The sequence below is a fragment of the Heterocephalus glaber genome, unplaced genomic scaffold (genome assembly GCF_053883595.1).
Source record: "Heterocephalus glaber isolate CG9 unplaced genomic scaffold, H.glaber_assembly_v1.0 deba00001472, whole genome shotgun sequence".
NCBI lineage: Eukaryota > Metazoa > Chordata > Mammalia > Rodentia > Bathyergidae > Heterocephalus > Heterocephalus glaber.
The window spans coordinates 42,125,035-42,149,080 of NW_028258315.1; the positions used below are offsets into that span (position 1 = coordinate 42,125,035).

General features: G+C 40.5%; 1 protein-coding gene across 4 annotated transcripts in view; it reads right to left on the minus strand.

Moving 5' to 3' along the window:
• Positions 1 to 24,046, minus strand: part of Itih2 (inter-alpha-trypsin inhibitor heavy chain 2) — a 39,028-nt gene that overhangs the window by 9,231 nt on the left and 5,751 nt on the right. For 2 of the 4 annotated variants that reach the window (XM_004854536.3, XM_004854534.2), the window contains 11 exons: positions 21,126 to 21,230; positions 19,016 to 19,178; positions 14,881 to 14,988; positions 14,106 to 14,234; positions 12,178 to 12,294; positions 8,096 to 8,264; positions 7,306 to 7,431; positions 4,450 to 4,631; positions 3,475 to 3,660; positions 2,530 to 2,669; positions 131 to 330 (listed from right to left, as the gene is read on the minus strand). In XM_004854536.3, the coding sequence (XP_004854593.1) occupies positions 131 to 330; positions 2,530 to 2,669; positions 3,475 to 3,660; positions 4,450 to 4,631; positions 7,306 to 7,431; positions 8,096 to 8,264; positions 12,178 to 12,294; positions 14,106 to 14,234; positions 14,881 to 14,988; positions 19,016 to 19,178; positions 21,126 to 21,230 (1,625 nt within the window). The remainder of the gene's footprint in view (positions 1 to 130; positions 331 to 2,529; positions 2,670 to 3,474; positions 3,661 to 4,449; positions 4,632 to 7,305; positions 7,432 to 8,095; positions 8,265 to 12,177; positions 12,295 to 14,105; positions 14,235 to 14,880; positions 14,989 to 19,015; positions 19,179 to 21,125; positions 21,231 to 24,046) is intronic. The other 2 variants (XM_087181969.1, XM_004854535.3) reach the window with 1 other exon arrangement.

A 24,046-nucleotide genomic window follows, 5' to 3' on the forward strand; every position in this document is an offset into this window, starting at 1 on the left:
GTAAGTTGAAGGGGTGAGCTTGGGCCCAGAGGGACGCAGTCTGGGTGCAAGGGGTGGGTAGGGGAGGCCTGAGCAGAGGTGCAGGGCGAGGGAGCCGCGCTGTCTGCTGTCCGCAGACCAACATGCTGACCTGAACAGCAGGAGATGTCCTGTGGAGGGGAGTCGGCCAGCATGCGCTCGTCCCCAGCGGCGTTCTCAATGACCATCGCGCTGAGTGGGGTCACGATATGATGTTCCAGGGACATCTGCAGGATTGTTTTTGTAATTTTCCTCTTCGTGGCAGCAGTAGGGGCCAGGCTTCTGCGGTGGCGAAGTGGAGGCGTTACAGAACTGCAATTGAGGGGGTGCTCGGTCACATCCCCACCCACTTCCCATGTCTAGCCAGGCTCCGGGAAGGTGGTGGAAGGGGGTGAAGAACCAACTGGCTTCCTGAAACTTACTCTTTTATCTAGCTGTGCAGTCCCAAGGGAATTTTTAAAAAAGACAGTGTTTTAAAAGAGCAGTTTTAGGTTAACAGATGTTGAGCAGAAGGCACGGAGACTTTTCCCACGTCCCCTCCACACCCCCAGTATCCTCCCCTACAGTTGATGTCCGGCTCAGGGTCACACCTGATGACCTAAGTCAATGGTTTAGGGTAGGGTGTACCCCAGGCATTGTTCTTTCTACAGTTCGGACAAATGCATGGTTTATACCCACCATTGTAAGATCACACGGGGTAATTTTCCCTACCCTAAAAATGGTCTGTGCTCCACATATTCAATACCCCTTCCCTGAGTTCCTTGTGACCACTGATCTCTTTACAGGGATTTAAAAAAAATCAATATTTAACTTCTGCAGCAGTTTTGCTCCATGACTTTAAGTATATCCAGTGTGCTTCTGTCCAAAGGACCAGGATATTTCTTGCTTACTTCAAATCACAGCTTATAACCTTGTGGGTTTTTCTTTTTTTAATAATCTTATTGACGTCAGATATTTTCTAAGTCCTATTATACCATAGCTTTTTATTTTCCTGGCCTACTTTGATAACCTTGTTCCATCTTTCTAAAATCTGATCAAACGGGTGGAGTGAGGCTTGGGAATGGTCATTTTTATCAAACACCCCCATGTAATTCTGATACAGGTTACTCTCGTGATCCAGTGTCTGTGTTCGGCAGTTGAGAGGCAGCTCAACTGAAAAGCCAGAGGTGATATAGATGAGCATTAGGCGTCCCTTACATAAGGGACATCATAATCACATGATCATAACATTTCTCTTTGGACAATAACCTGTTTTCAAGAGTAAATGCAAAAGAATTACTGGTCTACACAGCAACATGGATGAATCTCACAGACATGATATTGAGAGAAAGATGCCAGAAACATATTGCACAGTTATGTGAAATTTAGCAACAGACAAAACCAATGAATGGTGACAAATGTCAGGATGATTTCCAGTGAAGGTTGAGGAAGAGGAGCAAGGAATGACTCAGCAGCTCTACATCTGGATCCAGGTGGTGATTGGTTATGTGAGTGATATATATTCCTCATTTAACAACAGAGTTACATTCCTGAAACTAGGTCATTAAGTGAATTGGTTACTAAATGAGGAATTGTATATAGCACATACATTATAGTATTCAGAACAAAGAGATGGTTAAAGAAAACTTCAACTTGATTACTTTGCTTTTATTTGTATAACTCTTACATGCAACACTGTACTGTACTGTACAGTACAATCAGCAAACATTACAGAATTATATAAATAAGGTTTACTGTACAAAAAAGGCATTGAGGATCTATAAACAAGATGTACAGAACTGTACAAAAAAAAGATGGATCATAAGTCTGAGCAGTGGGTTGTAAGTCTGACAGTGAGCCTTGATTTTAAGTCTGACAGTTACTAAATACGTATGTCTTTAACAAATCATATATATATATGTAATTTTTTTTTTGAGACAAGTTCTCATGATGTAGTTCAAACTGGCTTTGTACTAACTATGTATCCCAGGCTGGCCTCGAACTCATGGCAATCCTCTGGCCTTAACCTCTCAAGTGCTGAAGATATAGGCATGTACCACCAAGCATAGTTCATTAAAATTAACACACTTCACACACTTTAAGAATGTTATACCTTAATTAAAAAAAAAAGAGTTAATTTAGCTTTAGTTGAAGTTGTGGGAACCAACAGAAGTAAATAATTGAAGTATTATATTAACTTTCCTTTTCTTTCTCTCCTCCCCGCCCCCGCCCCCCTTCTCTCCACTACTAGGTATTGAACACAGAGCCTTTGCACTGAGGTACATACCCAGCCCTTTTGTACTTTTTATTTTGAGACGGTCTCATGTTGCCAAGTTGCCCAGACTGGGTTTGAATTTGTCACCCTCTGGCATCAGACTCCCAAAGTGCTGGGATTGTAGGTCTCCACCTATAATCCCATTTGGGGCTAATTGGCTTCCTTTCTTGGTTTCAAACTCATTCTGTGCATGACCTCAAATATTCTAGGTGAACATTTTACTTTTGCAAATCCCTGTGGTACTCTTCTGGCCTTACCGCTCAGCCAGCAGTTGGTTGACTGTTAGATAGGCCCACAGTTTCCTGGTGAAATCAGGGTCCGCATGCTTGTCTTTTGATAGAAAATCCTCCAAGTCATCCATCTGGGCCAAGGTTTCCAGGACCAAATCTGTGCTAGCCTAGACAGGAAAGGTTCAGTTGCAGGATGCTGATGGAGCAGAGCTGTTTAATCAATTCACGTTTTAGTATCTACTGTAAGTGAATTAGGGCACTACGTACCTTTGGAGAATATAAAAGAAATGGGAGTTTTTATTACTGTTTCAGTTATATTATCTGCTAGAGGTCTGTTTTAAAGAGTAAAAAAGGGAGGAATGGTAGGAAACAGACTTCTTGGAAATGGGGAAGAGAAGAGAGGGTAAATAAAGGGAGGAAAAGGTACTGAAAACAATCAAAATACTGTATATACATGCATATACATACATATATATGTCAATTTTCCAAATGCAATTAGTATGTATTGCTAACATATACCAATTAAATAAAAATATACTGATAAAAGAGGAAGTGGAAGAAAAAAGTGCATCCTCCAGAGGCGGGCTTGGGCTGAGTGAAAAAGAGGATTTGCAGAATAGCTGGGAAGATGGCAGAGGGTCTCATGCCTTCTCTTTCACCTGCTGCTCCCATTCTACACACGCCATTCTGGGGATGCGGGCCATTCTGGGGATGCGGACCATTCTCTTGTAAACATGCAGGATCCACTGTATTTCAGAGGACCAGTTAGTAGTACTTCAGTTCATGAATGCTTTTGTTTGCAGATAATGTGGTCCGCAAACAGAAGCATTTGGCAAAATTTTGATTTTGTTTGCTAACTCTGCATCGGGTGATGAACACGACCATGGCCACTTTCTCCAGATCATGGAGGGAATTAAGTTCATGAACCAAGGCACCACTGTACTTTTAGGATAAAGCAGTAAGCAGAAGTACCGAAGTTGCAGTGATAATGCCTCCTAATTGCTGTAGTTTAGCTGGGTCAAATTTTCCTGCCACCACAATCTCTGAGCCTCCAAAATAGTTGTGGAAACTGTTTTGAGTGACATCTGTTACTGAGGTGTGCGGATAGCTGAACTGAACATTCCGGAGCAGGGGAGTAGATACTTGGTTGTAGAATTTCTACAGTTCAAAAAGAGAAGGAAAGAAAAAAAACACAGAGAAATAATTATTTTCATATCACGTGGTAGATCTAAAGCATTTTCCTCTCAGTTTTTTCACATGCTTACCAGATACCTCTTAAGTTATACTTATGAATCTAGGGGACAGGAAAGAATACTTATAATTATTTAGTTAAGAAAAACTGAGACACAGAAATGGTTACAACTTGTTAAAACACCACCCTTGACTTAAGAGCCAAACATTATTTCCCATTTCTGTTATGATCAGCCTTAAAAATATTATGGATACTCATAATAATAAAAATCAGTTGGGTTAATATTCCCCAAATTAGAAACTTATCCCTTTCCTATCTCCAGTTTTAAATATGATGCCTGGCATTGGCATCATTTTTTGGTTCATTTAATTAAAATTAGCAAGTACTTTGTATCTTTATTTATTTATTTTTTATTTAAGGAACATTTTTTTTATTTAAAGGAAAACAGGTGCCCATGATAACAGGAAGAGCAATTGGTCGAGGAGGTAGAGGGAGCCAGCAGAAGCTGGATAGTGTCTCAGAAGACCCTGCTGTTTAGGGGTAAGAATGCGTGTGCCCCAGGCCTTGCTCTTCCCATCTCACCCTTAGTGCAGCAATACAGGGGGTGAAGGGAAATGTGTGGGAAAGGAATAAAACACTTCTCAGATTCTTACAACTGGCTATAGCTGAAATGATGGCATTTTGAATTAAACTCATCTTTCAGGCACCAGATATGGATAGTTCTAGTAAGGTGGGAAAGAAATAGAACCTGTTACCTTGAGCTGGGAAGAAGTATCCTGGTTTCCGTAAATTCTTTGAGCAATTCCACGGTTATCATTGGAGAGTCTCTTCAGAAAATCATAGTCAACATCAAATCCTATCCCCAAACTGAACAAGGAGATATTGTCTTGCATATTCTGCTTCACATTTTTCTGAATTTTTGATAATTTTAATTCACCTGAAGTTGGTGATGACAGAAGGGAAAGAAATGAGGAACAAATGTTAAGAAGTTTTTGGAAAGTCCAGAGAGAATCATTTAGCAAAAATTATTCAAATTAAAAATTTACTTGCCCTTTGACCCAGTAACTCAACTCTAGGAATTTTTCTTACAAAGCACTCATACATGTGGAAATGAAGTATGGGTAATGGTTCCTAGCAACATACTGGAAACAACTTAAATGTACCCCAATAAGAGAGATTGGTTAATTTAAACAATGAAAAAGTATGCAGTTACTAAGAAGAACCCAGTAACTCTTTACATGTTTATATTGAATAATTTCACTTTTTTCTATTTTTTTAAAAAAGATCTCATGTTATTCAGGCTGTTCTCCATCAAAAAACACTTTTTTTCCTAAATGGTTCCTTGTTATGTTGCCCAGGCTAGCCTTGAACTTGTGATCCTACTTTCTCAGCCTCTTGAATAGCTGGAATTGTAAGTGAAAGATACATTTTTTTAATGGCAAAAAAAATCAAAAGAATGGGTGTATAAGGAGGTATTTGCATATATATACACATATGAATGTACGTACATGTACATACATATGTATATGTACCAGTGTGTATGTAGAGTAATACAGGTAAGCATAAACTACAAGGTGTGATGGATAAATGTTTAAATGAAAAGGTGAATGTTTAAATTAAAAAACATTATTACAGTAAAAGACACATTGCCATTCATCCCACTCAAAATATTTCCCCTCACTTCAAACACAATTATCTCATCATTTTTGCCACTTTCTGAAGCTATTCTGGAAGTCCTGTTTGGACTTTTAGGAAAAGTCCTTTGGACTTGTTGGAGTTGTGATAAATGCTGCTGCTGAGTGCTGTCCAATAGAAAGGCAGGCTCATAAAAAACATTACATGTGCCTTATTCACTGGACACCATGTGACTTCTGGCTCTTTCCCAAAGTCCAAAATGATCATGAAAGGTAAATGCTTTGAATCAATTCAAGACATTGAGGCAGCCATGACAGCATAACTAAAGATGCTCATGAAAGAGGACTTCTAGAACTGCTTCAGAAAGTGGCGAGAATGATAGAGTAACTGTGTTTAAAGAAAGGGAGAGTATTTTGAGAGCAATTAATAGCAATGTGCCTTTCGTTGTAATAAGAGACATATTTGTTTTGGATCACATCTCGTACGTCCATGTATCAAGAGGTTTACTGAGTAATACAAGTGTGCATGAACTCTCCCTGGAAACTGGCTACGGGTGACTGGCACAGACAGGAACTGTAAGGTTAAGGGACAGGAGTAAAGGATACTTCATTTTTAAAAACCACATTTCCTTTTCTTCCTCATGATTTTATCCAGAAGCGAACTTTAATTTATCTTATCTGAAAGAGAAAAGCATTGGATCTGCAACAAATATATTGAAAACTGCTCATGTTGGTCTCACTATTAATAAAAGGGTTGCTCTTGTCTTTCTGAAACTCCTGTAATCATTATTATCCCTGCACTAGTTCTTCTGCTTGGGCAGGTCAGGCCCAGGTTAGACACATTCACATGACAAACTCGTGCGATCTCATCTAATATCCATTATTATTTATATTTGTCACTGTAAAGACATCAATACAACAAATAAAAATAAATGTAGATAATAGAACTTAGGAGATGTTAGAAGCTAGAAGCTGTTTTAGTGAATAAGAAAAATGATTAACTTAAAGGCTGTGTCAGAGAGCAGTGATTTCTCCGGTTGAAACAGGGAGAAAAGTGGACCAGAGAGAACATGTTACTGTGGCCTTTGCAGGTGCTATTGAGAGAGCTGGGGTAGGTACTCATCCTTCACAGCTCCCATATCTCCTTATCTAAAGTTGAGGAAATAAATGCATTTTGCTAGTAGGCATCAGCAAATCCTAACAACAAACTATTATAAATCAAACTCAACTTTCTCCCCATTGTGCAGAGGAAAGCGAGGCATTCAAAGCACTACTGAAGATGTCTGGGCACTAACTTAGATTATGTTATGGTTTACATCTAAAATGTCCCCCAAAAGTCTCATATGGATCTTTTAGAAGGTGATTGGATCATGAGGACTCTAACTTCATTAATTCATTGTTAAGATCATAATTTTTTCACTAATCTTCAGTCATTTTCAAATTTCATTCATTTTCTCATTAATGTACTCTTTCTGGACCATGGATCACCCATAGGATCCATAGGATCATAATTTGATGTCATTATTGGGAGGTGACAGAGACTTAGGAGATGGGACCTAGTGGAAGAGAGTAGATGATGGGGACGTGGCCTTGGGACTGTATCTGTTTTCTGGTCTCTTCATCTCTGGCTCTTTCCTTTTCTCTCTGCCTCCTGGCTGCTGTGCAGTGAGTAGTTCTTGTCCACCACAGTCTTCCCATGCCATTTCTGCCTTGGAGCCAGCCTATCATGGACCGAAACCTCTGAAACCACAAGTCAAAATAAAACTTTCCTCTCTTAAGTTGTATATGTTAGGTATTTTTTCTGAGCAACAGAAAGCTGACTAAATAGGGGATAAGTCCTCTCAGGCCAAAATATTTTTGGCTTAAATATTTTAGAAACTCAGGCAAATGTCATCAGAGTGCTCATTTTAAGCAAATCACATTTCTAAGAAACAATAGTAAAAATATTTGTCATGGGAAAATTGAAGTGATACTTGCCTACTGTTGGATCTCCATCAGAAACCAAAATGATCAGAGAGACTGAGTTGGGGTCCAACAGTCCTAAGTTATTGGCTTCATTCAAAATGAAGATGGCCCGCAGGAGTGCTTCATTGATATTTGTGCCTGTGAAAGTGATACAATGTGTCATTGCAAATGCTTTCTTTTCACACACACACTCACATCTTGGATTCAAGTTGGTCTGTCTGGTGATTATTGATGCATAATTTACTCAATATTAAAGTCATTTGATTGCTTTCCAAGTAAATTTTGCTCTGCCTGGTCAAGATCCACCAGTGAAGTAAATTATTTAAATTATCCCCTTGGAAATAAAGAAGCCCTTCAAAGCACCTATTTGTCATTTTGTGAAACACCCACTTTAAGATATCTAAATCAGCTTAGCTGACTTACTCTGAAGACAGTTACATTTCATGCTATGCAAGTGAAAATAAAAAGGCAGATATGTCACTTACTTCTCCATAAAAAATGGGAATGGTTAAAAACTTGTATAGATGGGATTACACATTTTAGTTTGACCACAAACAGTATTCATCATCTACCAAGAAATGTGTTATTTAGGGTAGACCATTACAGACTGATCAAAGATCACTGTGGCGGGGAACAATGATTGTTTTTTTGGGTTTTTTTTTTTTGTACCAGGGATCGAACTCAGGACCTTGCGCTTGTGAGGCAAGCGGCGGAATCACTGAGCTAAATCCCTGGCCCAGGAACAGTGATTCTTAAGTGAGCCAACATTTGGGCTACAAGGATTTAGGCCAAACCCACTCACCTCCACTGGGCTGGATTTTCTCTATGTATTTCTTGGCATCTGCAATCTGTGTTTTAGTAGCAGAAACTAAGTCATTTCTCCAGGTTCGAACATTGTGGTTGAAGTCAACCACAGAGAATTGGTCTTCTGCTCTTAGGTCATCCAATATGGTCTTCATTGCTTCTACAGTCTATTACAAATGAGATTTTGAAAGGTCTCATCACACAAACTCTGAGCCTAGAAGAAACTAAGAGATCAAGCATTGATCCTACTTATCCTCCCATTATTGACTCAAGCTAAACTTCTTCCAAAAAGACCTCAACAACCCACCTTGGTTAATGCAGACCTATCCCTGGTATATTCTGAACACATATTGTTCACTTTTTTAACTTAAATTTTTACTCTTTTTAAAAAAATGCACAACCAGTTTGACTAGTCCTATTTTAAGGAGCGCAAACTTCAGCTGTGTTGAATACTTGAAAATCAAATATTTGAAAAATTTCAACTACTTTTTCATGTCTCCTTTCTTCTTCTTCTTTTTATTTTTTGTATCGAGGATCAAACTTGGGACCTTGCGCTTGTGAGGCAGGTGGCAGAACCACTGGGCTAAATTCCCCAGCCTGTCTTCTTTCTTCTTGAACGATTCACTTCCTTTTCTCTCTCTCAGCTGATGATCTCAATTCTTGTTTCCTCCCAAACTGAAGCAATCAGAAGAAAATTTCCATAAACTCCCACAACTGTAAAACTTCAGCTAGCAGCATTTGTACCCACACACATTTTCCTCCTGTAATGTAGTACAGAGCAACCAGCAGTAGTTCTACTTAATGCAAATTCATTTAATACAAAGTTTCATTCTTTCCCATCTATTGAAAATCATGACTCTAGCAATTGTCCTTTGCTTCTTAATCCATCTCCTCTGTTGATGCATTTCCATAAGCATAAAAAAGCTGCACTTTCTCATTCTTTTATTTTTTTATTTTATTTTTTCTCATTCTTTTAAAAACCTCATTTGTACTCACTTTCTCAGCTTCTCTTTCAATATATCCTTGGAATGAATTGCCTAAGCACGCGGGCTTCCAATCTTTTCTATTAAACCCACTGCATTTCAGATGCTCATCCTCATCATTCCACTGAAACTGTCCCTGGGAAGGTCATCAAAGACCTTGATGTTGCTAAATCCAGTGGACTATCCCAGTTCCTCTTCAGACTCATGCTGTCACCAGCATTTGGAACAGCTGCACACTCCCTCCTTAGTACAACTTCCTCATTTTGTCTTCAAGATTTTTTCTCCCCCTCTCATTAGTTGCTTTTTGTTAATTGCCATTGTTGGAACCCCTCTTCTCTTCCAGATCTTGATGCTGCACGCTCTGTTGTTCAGCATCTTCTCTATCGATGCCTTAGTATACCCATCTCGTCTCAGGGCTGGCAATACCTTCTACACACTGGCGACTTCCAGTTGTTTGTCTCCATGTCTCACTTTTGAACACCAGCATTGTACAGACAATATCCTCCTTGACAGGTCCATCTGGATGTTTAATAGCATCTCAGTCTTAACATGCTTCAAAGAAATCCCGTATGCCCCATAAAGTTTGATTCTGTCTGTCTTTTCCAGTCACTGAGGGCAAACTGCATCCTTCCTTCTAATTGCTGAGCTAAAACCTAGGACTATCTTTCCACCCTCTTTCTCCTCCTACCTCAAAGCCCTCCAGAAAACAGTATTTGCTTTACTTTCAAAACAGATTTCAGAATTGAATCACTTCTTACCACATCCATAATTGCCACCCTGGTCTAAGATACTATGCTTAAGTGCTTGGACTATTACAATGGTCATTTTCTGGCCTCTCTACCCCTACCCTTGGGCCTGTAACAGTCTGTTCTCAACAGAGCAACCAAAGATACCCTTTGGCACACATCAGATCATGACAGTCCTTTATTCAAACCCTCTGCTCAGTGGCAGCTGTCTATCCCTAAGTACTGTAAAGGCCAAAGCTCTGACTGTGACCTGCAGATTTTGTGTGACCTGCCCCACCCTTTACTTCTCAGTACACACCTCCCACCTCTGTCCCTGGGCCTGCTCTCTGTTCTCTGCCCTTCCGTGGAACATTTCTGGCTTAGCACTATCGCAGCCGCTGTTCCTGCCACCTACATTGGTCTTCCCCCAGATGCTAGGATGGCTCTTTTTTGCCTTCCATGGGTTTCTTCAAAAAATTATCAATGAAGCTATCTATTTAGTTTGCAAATCTGTTTTTTTCAGTACTGGGAAATGAACTCAAGGCCCTCATACTGAGCTATATCCCTGGTCTTTTACATTTTTTGTTTTAAATTTTGAGACAGGGTCTCACTAAGCTGCTAAGTTGTCCATCCTGGGCTCAAACTTGTAATCCTTCTGCCTCAGCCTCCCAGAGTGCTGAGATTACAGGCATGTATCACCATGCCCAGATGGCTTACAAAATTAAGATTGCATCTGCCTGTAATTGGTTCCTAATATACTCCTCTTTTTAATAATAATCCACCATTAGACATCCTTTAAAACTTAATTATGTGTATTGTTTATTCTCTGCTCCTTTCCTCCTCTGGAATGTAAATTCTATAAGGTCCATGAGGGCAGGGGTGAGGTTTTACATTTTTAAATATTTTCACTAACATGTAATACTTTGATATTTCAAAACCTGCATACAGCCTTCACTAATCCAATCAAGGTAGTTAGATTTCAATCTCTATCATTTCCTTGTGTTTGGAGCCTTCAAGCTCCTCTTCTAGTTTGTTATAACATATGTACCAGGTTATTGCAAAGTCCTGTCACCCCACTCTGGTGGGGAACTTCATAGCTGATTCCTCTGGCTAAGGGAGGGGGGAGTATTGTTGCTTGTTGCTGTTTATTTTTATACTTTTGGTCTATTTTATTCACTGATGAGCTAAGAACCCGACACATAATAACTGCTTCACACATACTTGTTGAATAGAAGAAGGAAGGAAGCAGTGAATAAACCACTGTTTCAGAGTGTTGGTTCTTTCCTAGGCAGTTACTTCCCCAGGGAACCCCAGACCAGGTGTGAAGTCATTTTTGATGGTCATGGCTGGAGGAGAGGTTGTGCTACTGAAATCTCGTGGGCAGGCCAGGGATCATGTTCATCATTCGATAGTGCATAGTACAACAGTTCCACAACAAAGAAGATCCCATCCAAAATATCAATAGCTCACTCCTGAGAAACCCTATATCGGGTACCAATACTGATGGGCATGGCCTTTGAGAAACATGGACTTCTCTTGGGGTCCTTACAGATCCGAGAATGGTAGTAAACATCTGAGTATCAAAAAAAGTTGTTGAGGGCAGAAATAGTTATTTGATTATTCAAACTGACTGAATATATGGATCAGTGGGAATTTTTCCTATTTATTCTGTTTTGTTTTTATTTCATTGAGATGTGGTCTTGCTATGTAGCTCAGGCTGGCCTTGAACTCTCGATCCTCCTGCCTCAGTCTCTCGTGTGTTGGGATTACAGGTGTGTGCCACCATGCTGGCTATTTTTCTGATTTATTCTTTAGACTTGCTTCTGTGCTACTGTTCACTGAATAAACCTACACTCAACTCTGAACTGGAAGACATGGGACAAGAGAGCCAAAACTTCAAGGAATTGTGATATAATTTAAAAGACATGCATATGGTTATTTAAAAGTTACTTGTGAGTAATGAGATGATAGTAAAGTAAAATATTATGCAGGAGAACCAAAAGACTAAGACACAGAAAAGTGATCAGAGTGAGAAGAGGTTATACAGAGATGAGACTTCAAAGAGGTGAGCTGAGAAATGATTTTTCAGGGAAATATTGGACACAGAATAGAAAAGGGATGAAGAGAGAGAAGAGGAACCAGGAAACAGGGACACGAGAAGGAAGGAAAATTTACAGGGAAGGGATAATAGGGGCATATATCCAGAGAGCAAAAGATAATGTCACAGCTTTGGAAGAGTTTGCACCCTCAAGCAGTAAAAACAGTTGCTGAGTTTTATCTCAAAGGGCAACAGCGATGGACTATTGCATTGTTAAAGAGGATCAAAGAAGAAGGAAGGTCCCACCGACCACTTCCCAAAAGGTAGTACTTACTTGTTTCATCTTAATTCCCCACATGGAGCCACTAACGTCAATGACAAAAAGGATATTTTTGGGAATGGGGTCCAGGTTCTCAGGAGCAAAGAAGTGGACAAAATATCCATTGAATACCTGAAAATAGAATATATATGTGAGTTGGATCATTGACCAATGTCTAGAAGGTAGGGAATGGGGACCTGGGGAAAACGAGAGCAGAAGTGGGTGATGGACAAAGGAGGCAGGACACCCTTAGATGAGAAGAGAGGTGGAAGCTAGAGGCAGGTCAGTCTCTCCTGCTGCTCTCTTCTGCTGCTGGTCCTTGTTCCTCTGCTGTGAGGTTCTAAGCCTTGTTGGCAAAGTTTCCATTGTACTCCATGCCATTCTGCTTCATGTAGACTTTATCTCAAGCCTCCGTTTCTACCCTTGTAAATAACTGTAAAGCAGGCTGAGTCACTGCTCTTATGGGACTCACAGCCAGTTGAGGACACAGACAAGCCAAAGTATTTGAAGCATAGGGTGTCAAATGCCATGATTAGGAAGGTACAGGGCTCTCAGAGACTCCAATGGAGCAGCATCTAACTCAGATGAGGGTGTCTTCCCCAGAGACATAGCATCTACATTGTGACCTAAGGATGTGCCTGGAGTTAGCCTGCCATTGTGGGAGTTGGGCTGGGTTGGGTTGTAGGAGTGGGGAGGAGAATTCCAGACAGTGATGAAAGAATATGGCACACTTGGGGCTTTCTAAGTGGTTCAGCAAGATGGGGCCATAGAACTCAAGAATCCAAGACATTCAGTAGAAATTGAGCAAGACAGTTCACAAAGGACCCTTTGGTGATACTTTAGGGAATTTGGATTTTTCTCAAAGTTAGTGGAGGGCCATCCAGCTAGATTCCCACTCATCCTCTTTGTCTTCCAATGACTGGCAGCCTAATTTTCTTTCCTTGGCCCTTTGGTTCATTCTATCCTGGACACTACAGTTCTCAGATGCAGGGTATGTGGCTGTAGCCTCTGATATACTTCTTTACATGCTGTTCCTGAAGAGCCTCACAGGTTTTTTGGATACACTGTAGGAGTTCCCACCTTAGCACAAGGGAGATGGAGACATATCTTAGACGTGGCAACGGCAGAAAGGAAAATCTGAGCAGAATCTCACAATAAACATCGACCCTGATTTCACCACTAGCTCTTCTCTTCCTCTGGACTTTGGTTGTGCCTTCTTCCTCACCCCATCATCTCTGTGTTTTTCCTTGATCATCTAATTGCAAAGGGGCTTAGAAAGTTATCCAGAAAGTCCAGTTTGTAATTTCTATAGTTCTTCATAGGAGGTCTGGAAATGTCCTTCTGGAACAGGAGCACAAGACCTGCTAAGGTTTGAACTTTGGTAGTGTCCCCCAAAGACCCATGTGTTAAACCTTGTTCCTTGGGGTACTATTGGGAAGTGCTGTGGATCTTCAGGAGGTGGGGCGTTGTGGGAGGTCCTTAGGTCATTGAGAGTGCACTCGAGGGAAATAGTGAGCCTCTAGCCTCTCCCTTTTCCTCTCCTTTGCTTCCTGCCCATAAGGTGATCAGTTTGTTCTCATTTGTGCTTCCTGCTTTTGTGATCTAGCCTTTTAGCCAGAGGTCTAAAAGCAACAGGCTCAACTGGTCATGAACCTCTAAAACAAGGAGCCCAAATAAACCTTATTTCTTTATAAGTTATCTCAGATATTTTGTTATAGTGAAGGAAAGCTGACTAACACCAGACTGAATGAACCTTCATTTAGTTTTTATGACACAAAAGATAATGCTTAGTGGCATAGTAAAGAAATAGGATTTTAGTCCCTGCTCTGTAGCTTTGACACTTGCCTTGGCAGCTATAAACAACCATAGAGCAGGGAGTTCTTTCAACAAGGAGTTTCCTTGGATTTGGCTTGGCAGTTCTACCAGAGACCATCGACACTTGCCTCAAGCTCACCAGCCTTCTCTTCTCTGTGCACATCATACATCACCACCAGCTCTCCATCCACTGCAGTCTCAGAACAGTTGGGACATTTTCTTTGCTGTGCTACTGTGGGCCTGAAGGAGACATGTGCCTGAAAGGAGCAGGAACGTCAGAATCTGTCCTCAGCTTGAAGTCCCTGCTAGTGGAGGGCTTGGTGGCTGCACTTGCTTATGCACAGAGGTGAAGGGCGCTGCCCAGTGGCCTCTGTGGCTCGCACCAGCATCACTAAGCCTGTTACTGGTGGAAAGAACAGACCCAGGGCACTGAAGGGGACTGACTGTCACACTTTAGGCCTTTAAAAAAGTGATTCAAAGAATCTCTCCCATGCCTCAAGGAAGGGATAGCCACCAGCTCTGGAGAAATTTTGTGAAGGGTCCTCAGAGAAGTTTGACTTACAGTGTCTTATCATTGACCATTAAGGCAGAAAGAATTCAACTGAATAATTCTTGCTATGATTCATGGAAATGCACTATATATTATGTGAAAGTTGTCATCAGCTACTGTCAAGTAGATGACTAGGGAAAAGTGAGGTTTCAAAAGTGGGAGTCATTGGCCCAAATGGAATGAAACAATGGGGAACACTGTTTTATATCTTTGGTAAATGATCCTAGACTCTTCCTAAGGATCACTGGTCCTTGATAGTGCCCTCAGACCAACACCAGACCATGTCTTTATTCTCCAGAGCATAGGAGCTTGTGGCTGCTTGGATGGCTGGAAACATGCAGTGATTATGGTACCTTCTGGGGTCCTTTAGATATCACAGGAACACCATCAAAATGGCCTTCAAATGTGTCAGGAACATGAAGAAATCTCATTCCCTGAGGTTCAACTATCCACACATCCACCTAGAGATGGGAAAGAAAATTACAGAGTTAAAAGTCTGTTTAAAGGGCTAGGATAGGATGTAGCTCAGTGGTGCTATGCCTGCCTGGAAAGCACAAGGTCCTGAGTTCAATTCCCCATACAAAAAAAAAAGTTTGTTTAGGCAAGAAATAAAATGAGTAATAAATCATCCAAGGCTTTTTTCATCCCCAAATCTTCCATGATCACTTCTTAAGTTCCCTGGGATGTGACGGAAACTTGATCTCTTCCTAGAAACTCAGTATAGTCCATTTCTTTATTTCACCAGGATTCAATTCCCATTTATTATAGTTTGGATATGGGTTCAAATGTGACCCCCAAAGTTTCATGGAATTGTGGTCCCACGTGTGGCAGTGTTGATGTGGTGGGACCTTTAGAGGTGGGGTCTGAGGCAAAGTAATCAGGTCATGGGGCACCACCCTGGGAGGGATTGATGCTGGTCTGCAGGACCCAGTTGGTTCACAAGAGAGTGCATTGTTATGAGGCGAGGCCATTGTGTGTGATTTCCCCCTTCTGCATACAGCTGGTTCTCTTTCTGTTTCTCTACCATGCTGTGAAAGGGGATCCTTCTCAGGGTGCTGGTGCCATGCTGTTCAGACCCTCCATCCTCCAGAACCACAGGGCAAGTAAATCTCTTTGCCTATAAATATCCAGTCTCAGGTATTATAGTAATACAAAATGGATCTTCTTCATTCTAGTCTATTACTTTTGTTTTGTTGTTATTGTTTATTTGGTGGTGCTGGGTGTCAAACCCAGGGCCTCACACATACTAGGCAAATGCTCTGCCACTGAGCTACATTCCCAGATCCAATTTATATTTTTAAGACCATCTATGTTGCTAGGGAAAGAAGGAAAGCCATTGTTAAATTATACTGCATTTTCTCTGTAGATCTGTCAAAATAGATATTTTTCCTATATCATGGGCCTTTTTTATTCCTTCTCTGTCTTTTTTCTTTAAACAAAGCTCAACAAAGAGAAATCCTTTTTAGTGATACTTGATGAAACCATAGTCACAACTGCTATTTCTTTTTTGTTTGTTTGTTTGCTTGTTTGTTTGAAACAGAGTCTCAGTATGTAGTTCAGGCTGGTCTTAAACTCACTATGTAGCTCGGGCTGGCCTCGAACTTGTGGTGATCCTCCTGCCTCAGCCTCCCAAGTGCTGGGATTACAGGGATATGCCACCATGCCTGGCACAACTGTTATTTCTTGAATGCTTCTTATATTTTAAGTACTGTGCTAAGTACTTATTAATTCATTTCACTCTGACTAATGTATTATGTGTTATTTCTTATTTTACAGATGAAGAAGCAGAGAATCAGAATGACCCAGCTAGTAAATGGCAGAGGCAGGATTCAAACCCAGGGCCTAAGCTCTTAGTATATCAGACACCGTTTTTTTTTTACTTTTAACAGCCCCAGGCCCATATTTTTGATTAACATTGACACACTTCTCTTTAGGGCTCATGCTATAATATTGTTTTTTTTTCATGCCATTCCCCTCCATGCTTTGCATACATTCATTTAAATGGGAGATCATGACACAGTGCTTGGTACTCACATTAGTACACAAACTGGTTTTCTTACTGCCTCTTCCTCACTTAGGACCATTTGCAACCCTGATGACCAACTTCCCTTTGAAAAGTACCTGCTTTGGAATCATGCCTGTTTTTTCTATCTCAAAAAAAATTTTTTGGGCTGGGGATTTAGCTCAGTGGTTTTGCTGCCTGCTGTGCAAGTGCAAGGACCCGAGTTCGATCCCCAGTACCAAAAAAAAATTTTTGTGTGTGTGTTAAAAACTATGCTTTCCTAAAGTCATGGGAACTTGTCTGAGCAGATTCGACATTTTATTTCTCGGTTTTTACAAATCCCAGTATAGGATGTGAATGTAACCAATCTTATAGATTTCTGTTATCTCCAAAAGATCAACTGGCCCTCCATGTTGTCATGAGCTGCCTGCAGGATCAGGGGAACCAAAAGCCTTGGGAGAGTCTGACCCAGATATCACAATAGATAATGGAGAGGCTCTTGGAAAAGCCCAGGGAAGTTTCAGAGAACTGGGGCCTCTGCTTTATTCTTCCACAACAGTCTACCTATAAATGGAGTGGGGTCCTCAGGACAAGATTCATTGTCTCTATGAGAAGATGAAAATGGAAGGAATTTCTCCTAGCTCTTAGCAGTCTTGAGTTTCCTTTGATACAGACACAGCCCTAAAATACCATAGGACCCACTGGGACACTGACCATTTGGGATGTGTGTCTGAGGCCCTGAGGCCAGGACCAGCCTTTGATGGCCTTGACTTGCTCAACATATTTTTGGTCTTTCTCCAAGGAAGACAATTGTTGGAACAAAAGCATTCCCCAAATTTGATAATGTCAAGGAAGTTCCAAAAAGAATTGTTATTCTCCTTGATTTCTTTTTTTGGGGGTACCAGGGATCAAACTCAGGACCTTGTGCTTACAAGGCAGGCACAGTGCCACTGAGCTAAATCCCCAGCTGCTATTCTCCTTGGTTTCTGTGAGTGAAAAGTATTTTCAATTCAGTGCCTCTTTTGATGGTGATTAGAAACCTCCTGTGAAATAAAGAAAAGAAGAAGGTCTATAATCTTATGTTTTATCTTTAATTAATTAATTTATTTATTTTTGTTTTGTTTTATTTTTTTGTACCGGGGATCAAACTTGGGACCTTGTGCTTGCAAGGCAGGCACTGGAACCACTGAGCTAAATCCCCGGCTATCTTGAATTTATTACTGAATTTTGAGCAAATGTCTTTGGAAATGAGTAAATGCCATGGAAAGTTAAAGCTGGAAAATAACTTAAAGATCTTCTAGTTGAAACTTCATGTTTCATAGATGAGAAAATTGAGTCCAGAGAGGTCTAAAGTAAATTACTGTCCAGATCTCAGCAAGTACTTGGCTCAGTAACTACCAGTTCTAAACAAAACTCAAGAAACTTGCCTCTGTATCTAACTAACTCTTTCTCATTGTAGCTAACTATGTTTTACTACTTAAAAAGGAGGACTTCCTAAGAGCATAGAAGATTTAAGGGTGAATAAAAATATCAGAAATGTACTGGTCATTTGTGCTACCTGATATGTGCAATAGGAGTCCTTATCTGCATTGACTTATACCTTAGAATGTAGTGTTTTTTTTGTTTTTTTTCTTTTTTGGTACCAGAGATCGAACTCAGGACCTTGTGTTTGTGAGGCAGGGGGTGGAACCACTGAGCTAAATCCCCAGCTCTTAGAATGCAGTTTTATAGTGCAGTCAGGCCCAGGCTAAAACCTTACATCTTAGCTTTGTGGCCTTAGGCAAGTTATTTAACTGAATCTCACTTTCTAAATGTGTAAGCTAAAGGTAATGATATCTACTTTGTGGTGAGGATTCAATGACATAATCGGTATAAATACTTCCCCTAGATATCATAGAAGGTATATATTTTTATATCTTTTACTTAGCTTTTTATTACCATTATTTATTACAAACAAACTCAACAGTAGCCTTATTACAGGGTAGGTGCTAATCTCTTGAAGCTGCTCCCTCAATACTATTCACCATGGGATTCATAGTACTGAGTGAGAGAATATGGCAGCCATCATCATTACTGGAAAATTAAGCAGGAGCACATATTTAGTGGCCTAGGACACCTGAGCAGTTGTGGGGTCCCAGAAGAAGCAAGGAACAGAATCTCCCCTTGAGCCTCCTGAGGGAGAATAGCTCTGCTGACACCTTGATTTCAGGCTTCCGTCCTTCAGGATTGTAAGATAATAAGACAGTTTGTGGTTGTTTGTTGCAATACCCCCAGAAAACTCATACAGCTACTAAGGAGCTGAGCTGGTGTTGAAATCAGAAAGAAGTGGTATGGTTGACTTCGAACCCAAATGTTCTCAGTGCACCATCTTATTTTGCAGGCTTGGGTACATTGAGCTCCATAGGGGTGACAAACAGAAAATATGAATCAGGGATAGGAACTAAAAGGGACTGGCATCGCTGCACACCCTGCACACCCATGCTCACCTCCAAGTGTTTCGCCAGCCGTCCCGGCAGCAGGTGAAGCCTGTGCTCATATGACCCCAGCTTCCTCCACTTCACTTCCTGGTAGTGAAGCTCGAACTGCACCTTTGCTCCAGGACGGATGTTTACCTCGGTTTTGAAGTTCTCCATGTCAAGGGCTCTGCTCCTAAATGTGGGATCCCCCAGTGTAAGTCATCACACATGGACACTACAAGACCAAGTGTCTAGGGAGAGGGCATCTGGCCTTTATGCTGGGTGATCAGACCTGCTGAGTTTTTCATAAAATAGGTACAATAGACGTAAATACCTAGAAGTGCAATTTCTAAATAAATTTAATCCTACTAAGAATTTCCATGTTGTCTCCTCCCTTATCTGTTGATTCCAGAGCTTCTTGCCTATTTCAGTGTCATCTACCAAGAGCTGCCATTGACTGGTCCCTAGTCTGTGCCAGCAGCAAGACATATATCATGTCTGCTATAGCAGTCCTGCAGGACAGAAATCACTACCTTCATTTTCCAAAAAGAGGCTAAGAGAAGACAAGTAACCCCACACGAGTCAAATCCAAGTCTAGATGCCTCTGAAGACAGCACTTACTTCCTACACTACATTTTGAGACTTGAGGGATTCTTAATATTTTTGGAGGTCTTTAGGGAGAAGAATTCTATTATTCCCTCAAGTTGGATATGTATTTCCAGTGTAAGGCCTTATTTTGTCACTGTATATGGGGTGTGAACATTGATCTTGAGGAATGCATGGTTTTACCAAGAAAACAGCAGGATTATCCAGTGAAGGCAATTACGGTGTTATGATTAACAATGAAAGATTTTAAAAAATGAAGTAGGTAAACAAGTGCATAATCAGCCTATTTGGGATAAGGGAAGTACTGTACTGTAGGCAGTCAGCTTGGAATACTGGGTAGTTGAAGAAAAAGCAGAATGTGGCCTGGTGCTAAGTTTTGAGGAGAGGGCCATGCTTACCTGAGAAGCAGGTTGGGAAGTAAGCTATGTTCTTTGCTAAATTGTCAATGCCCAGAAGAGTTTGTGTTATAGAGAAGTGTTTGTGGGATGGTTAAATGAATAGATGGACTTTTCCAAATGATGGGTAAATATGGCAAAGTGATTCCTGCAACTAAAATAACTGGTTAACATGCAGAAAGGCTGAAAGTGTCCCCTCTGGACTTTCTTCTTTCCTTTCTCCACCTAGCTGAATCCCATGGATTTACTTGGGCTCAGCTGAAACATCTGCTCCTCTGGGGATTTTCCAGACCCTGCTACAGAATTTCACACTTGGTATGGATAGTGTTGTGTACTCACTCTCCATTAGCACTTGCCCACTATCCATATAACGGTCACCATTTTCTTGCCTGTCTCCTCCCCAAGTCTGAGAGTATTATTGTGTGCATGTTGTTTCTAATAGAACTGGGTACAGAGTTAAGATTTGATGCACTTTTGCTGAATGAATGAAAAGCAGTAGTAAAATGAAAAGAACTTCAATTAGAGCTAAGTTTGAGGATGTAGAAGAAAAAACATGGCAGAATTGGGCAGAAACAACCTGTACAGTGTAAGGAGTGGTTAGCCAAAGATTTCTTTGAAGTTTCTTGCTTTAAACCCTGCTTTTTGACGTGGTTTGGGCATTTTCAGTATCTTATGGAAGATTATAAAGAAAAAAACCCCGGCTGGACTCTAAGCTTAGTAATTGATGCCTTCAAAGGCTCTCTCCCGTAAAAATAAGGGAGAAGAAATCATTAGAACAAATCCCAATCATTTTCTTCTGTATACTTCATAAGTTTTGCCGCAAGGTTACTAATGAAGTATTTCTGTAGTTCTTCTCTGCATTTTTAGAAAAAAAAATCAATATTTATTTACAGAACATCCATCTACCTGTAAGCAAAGTAATATAAGCACAACCCATGTGAAATCTCCCAGACTCACTGGTAGAAGAAAGGCCTTTAGGGAAACAGAAATTATGATGCCTAATCTGTAATCTGACTGTGAGAGCTGGCCATTGGTTTAGATTCAGTGACTTTCTGGAGGCGGGTTTGCTCTGGGGGAATGGGACAGGAGAGGAAGACAAATGCAGATGAGATGACAAGCCTTGCTTGTCTGTCCCTTACCTCAGCAGTCCCGCCGTCTTGCCTTTTGCTCTTGCCTGTGAGTAGAGAGCTCGGCCCACAGTTTTCTCCTTAATGGTACTAGTAAATGTCGTGCCATCTACAGTCCTAGAGAAAGACAGGACACAGGCAGATGATCAGAATAGTACTCTTAGCAATAAACAATAAGCAATCAATGCAGCATGGTTGATTTATTGAATGGGGGCAATTTTGCATCTGTAAGAAACAAGAAGAGAGATAGTCGAATAATTTGTAGATGGGATTCCCTTTATCTGACAGTGTGGTTTGAGAAGGGCTAGGTTGACTCCCGTCCTAAAATCTTATCCTTATGTACTGTTGTGTGTTTAAACTTTCACTTATGAAAATTTTATTAGATGAAGTGTTGTTCTCTTGGGTGTCTCTTTTTAATGGTATGTAATTAGGAGAGGTGACTGATAAATCATTGATTCTCTAACCTATATTTGTTTCATTAGATCGTTCTTCTGTGAGTTAAAATTAGGGATAAGTTGAGTATGGTAGCACATGCCTATCATTCCAGAGAGACCAAGGAAGGAGGATCATATGTTTGAGCCCAGCCTGGATAATTTAGCGACTTAGCAAAACTGTCTCAAAATAAAAAAATAAAAAGAGGGCTAGGGATGTAGTTCAACTTGAAGACCCTGTATTTGATCTCCAGGAACTAAAAACAAAAACAACAACCCCCCCCCCCCCATAGGCATAGCCTGAGGGTATGCAGTAGACTAAATATTTGTGTCTTACTAAATTCATAGGTTGAATCTTACCTCCTAATATGATGGTGTTACAAGTGGCCTTTAGGAGGTAATTAGATCAAGGAAGCAGAGCCCTCACAAATAGAATTAGTACCCTTATAAAAGAGAACCCCTGGGGCCAGGAATTTAGCTCAATGGCGCCCTGCTTGCTTCGAAAGTGCAAGGTCCTGAGTTTGATCCCCCGTGCCACAAAAAAAAAAAAAAGAGAGCGAACCCCTAAAGTTCTCTTGATCCTTTCCACCGTGAGAGAACAGCAAAAAAGACAGCCATGTCTTTTTTCTAAATTAGAAAGTGAGCCCTCATCAGATACTGAATCTGCCAGCACCTTGATTTTGACAGTCAAGCCTCCCAAACTATGGGAAATGAATTTTTGTTGCCCACCTATCTATGGTACTTTCTTATGACAGCACCAGCTGGCTAAAACAAAGCAGCATCTTCTCCAGAAAGGGTAGGAAAAAAATACAGACAGATGCAGGGAGGTGCAGATGAATCCCTTCAGGAAGTTTGTGTTTGTCTCTGTATCATCTTCCTTGGGGAACTCTGTCTTCTCTTTGCATCACTGTCTCTACTCATCTTGCTTTTTGCTGGCAGTACCTAATCCTTACCAAGCAATGGCTTGTTAGAGTAGCAGAGTCACACAGTTTTGGAGCCACATGGGACCTCACAGTGCTGAGATGGGCAATATTGCTTCAAGGAGGCACTTAGGAATGTAAGAAAAAATTTTGCTTGCTCCGGTGCCTGGAAAGTGCTGTTTGCATTTGTGGGAGGACACCAAGGATGCCAGACAACCCATGGTGGAAGGGGCAGCTCCCTTGAACAAGTTTCCTTCCCAAATGACAGTAGCACATGCATTGAGGCACATTTCTAGGTTTGCCCCTTTAGATGAGGGACATCAGACCCAGAGAGCCAAACGGCCAAGGTCACACAGCAGTCAAAACACAACAGGGCAGAACCCAAGTGAGAACCAGAGGACCCAGCTTCAGGCCTGCATTCTTCCATCAAATCACAGTAAGACTCAAAGACCAGCAATTCTTTAAGACCAAGGAAAATATCTGGGGCCTTGATAAAAAAGGCAGAAGACATGTTTTGGCTGGTATGGAGGAGATTTTGGCAGCTTATTTTAAATTGTAACAATACAGCAACTATCTTCTGGGGTCTTAAATATTCAGCCCTGATCATAAGGAGACCAAAATAAATATGTGTTTCACAGTTCTGTATTTTGTCACCTCAAATCTTCTAGGGGAATAAAAAAAAAGAAGGAAGGAAAACAGAAACAATACCTACAATAAATTCTGATTATGTGATTTAAAAATAAGAATTCAAATGACTAGCTTAAAGTGTTTTATAGACCCGATGTCATATGATACTGCTACAGAAAACTTTTCCCTTTCCATTTGCTTTTTTAGAAAAGAACAACTAAAAAAGTTGTAAATCTTTAAGTCAATTAAAAGGATATCACTTTGCATAATGCTTTTTTCTATCCATTTAAAAAAAACCATGGATCTGCAGATTTTAGCAGGCAAAGTGCTTGCTAACAAACCTTTGATTTTATTCATTCACAATTATCATTGATTACACTGGCTTAAGAAAGACAAAATCAAATTAGAAGTAGTCCAAGCTAATGTTTGAATAAACAATAAACTATTTGCAGAGTATTGTCATCTTTTCTAGGGAACCAAAAAGGGACGTTGGTCCATGGCAGTACTCAGGATGGGCACCTGGGTGCACAGTGCATAGAAAACCATCTGATCACCTGGAGGAACAGGGAATGTTTAGTGCTGGTCATGCTCCCTCCAAGTGGATAACTGGCCCTAAATATTTGAAAGATATTGGATTAGTTTAAAATTGTTTTATTACGGAAAATTTTAAATATATTTAAAAATTGAGAAAACAGTATGAGACCTTCAAGAAACCATCATTATCAATACTCTGCCAATCTTAATTTGTCTCTATTCCCATGCTTTCTGTCTCAGTTCTTGTGAAGCCAATCTCAGACAACATATCATTTCATCCATGAGTACTTCAATATATGTTTTGCAGAGAATTTTTAGAAATTCTATGGGAGGAACACTAGAATCATTGGGTAAAAAACGCAAAATATTTAAATTAAGCATAATAGAAATAACTATAATATATAATAATCTAACTCTATAA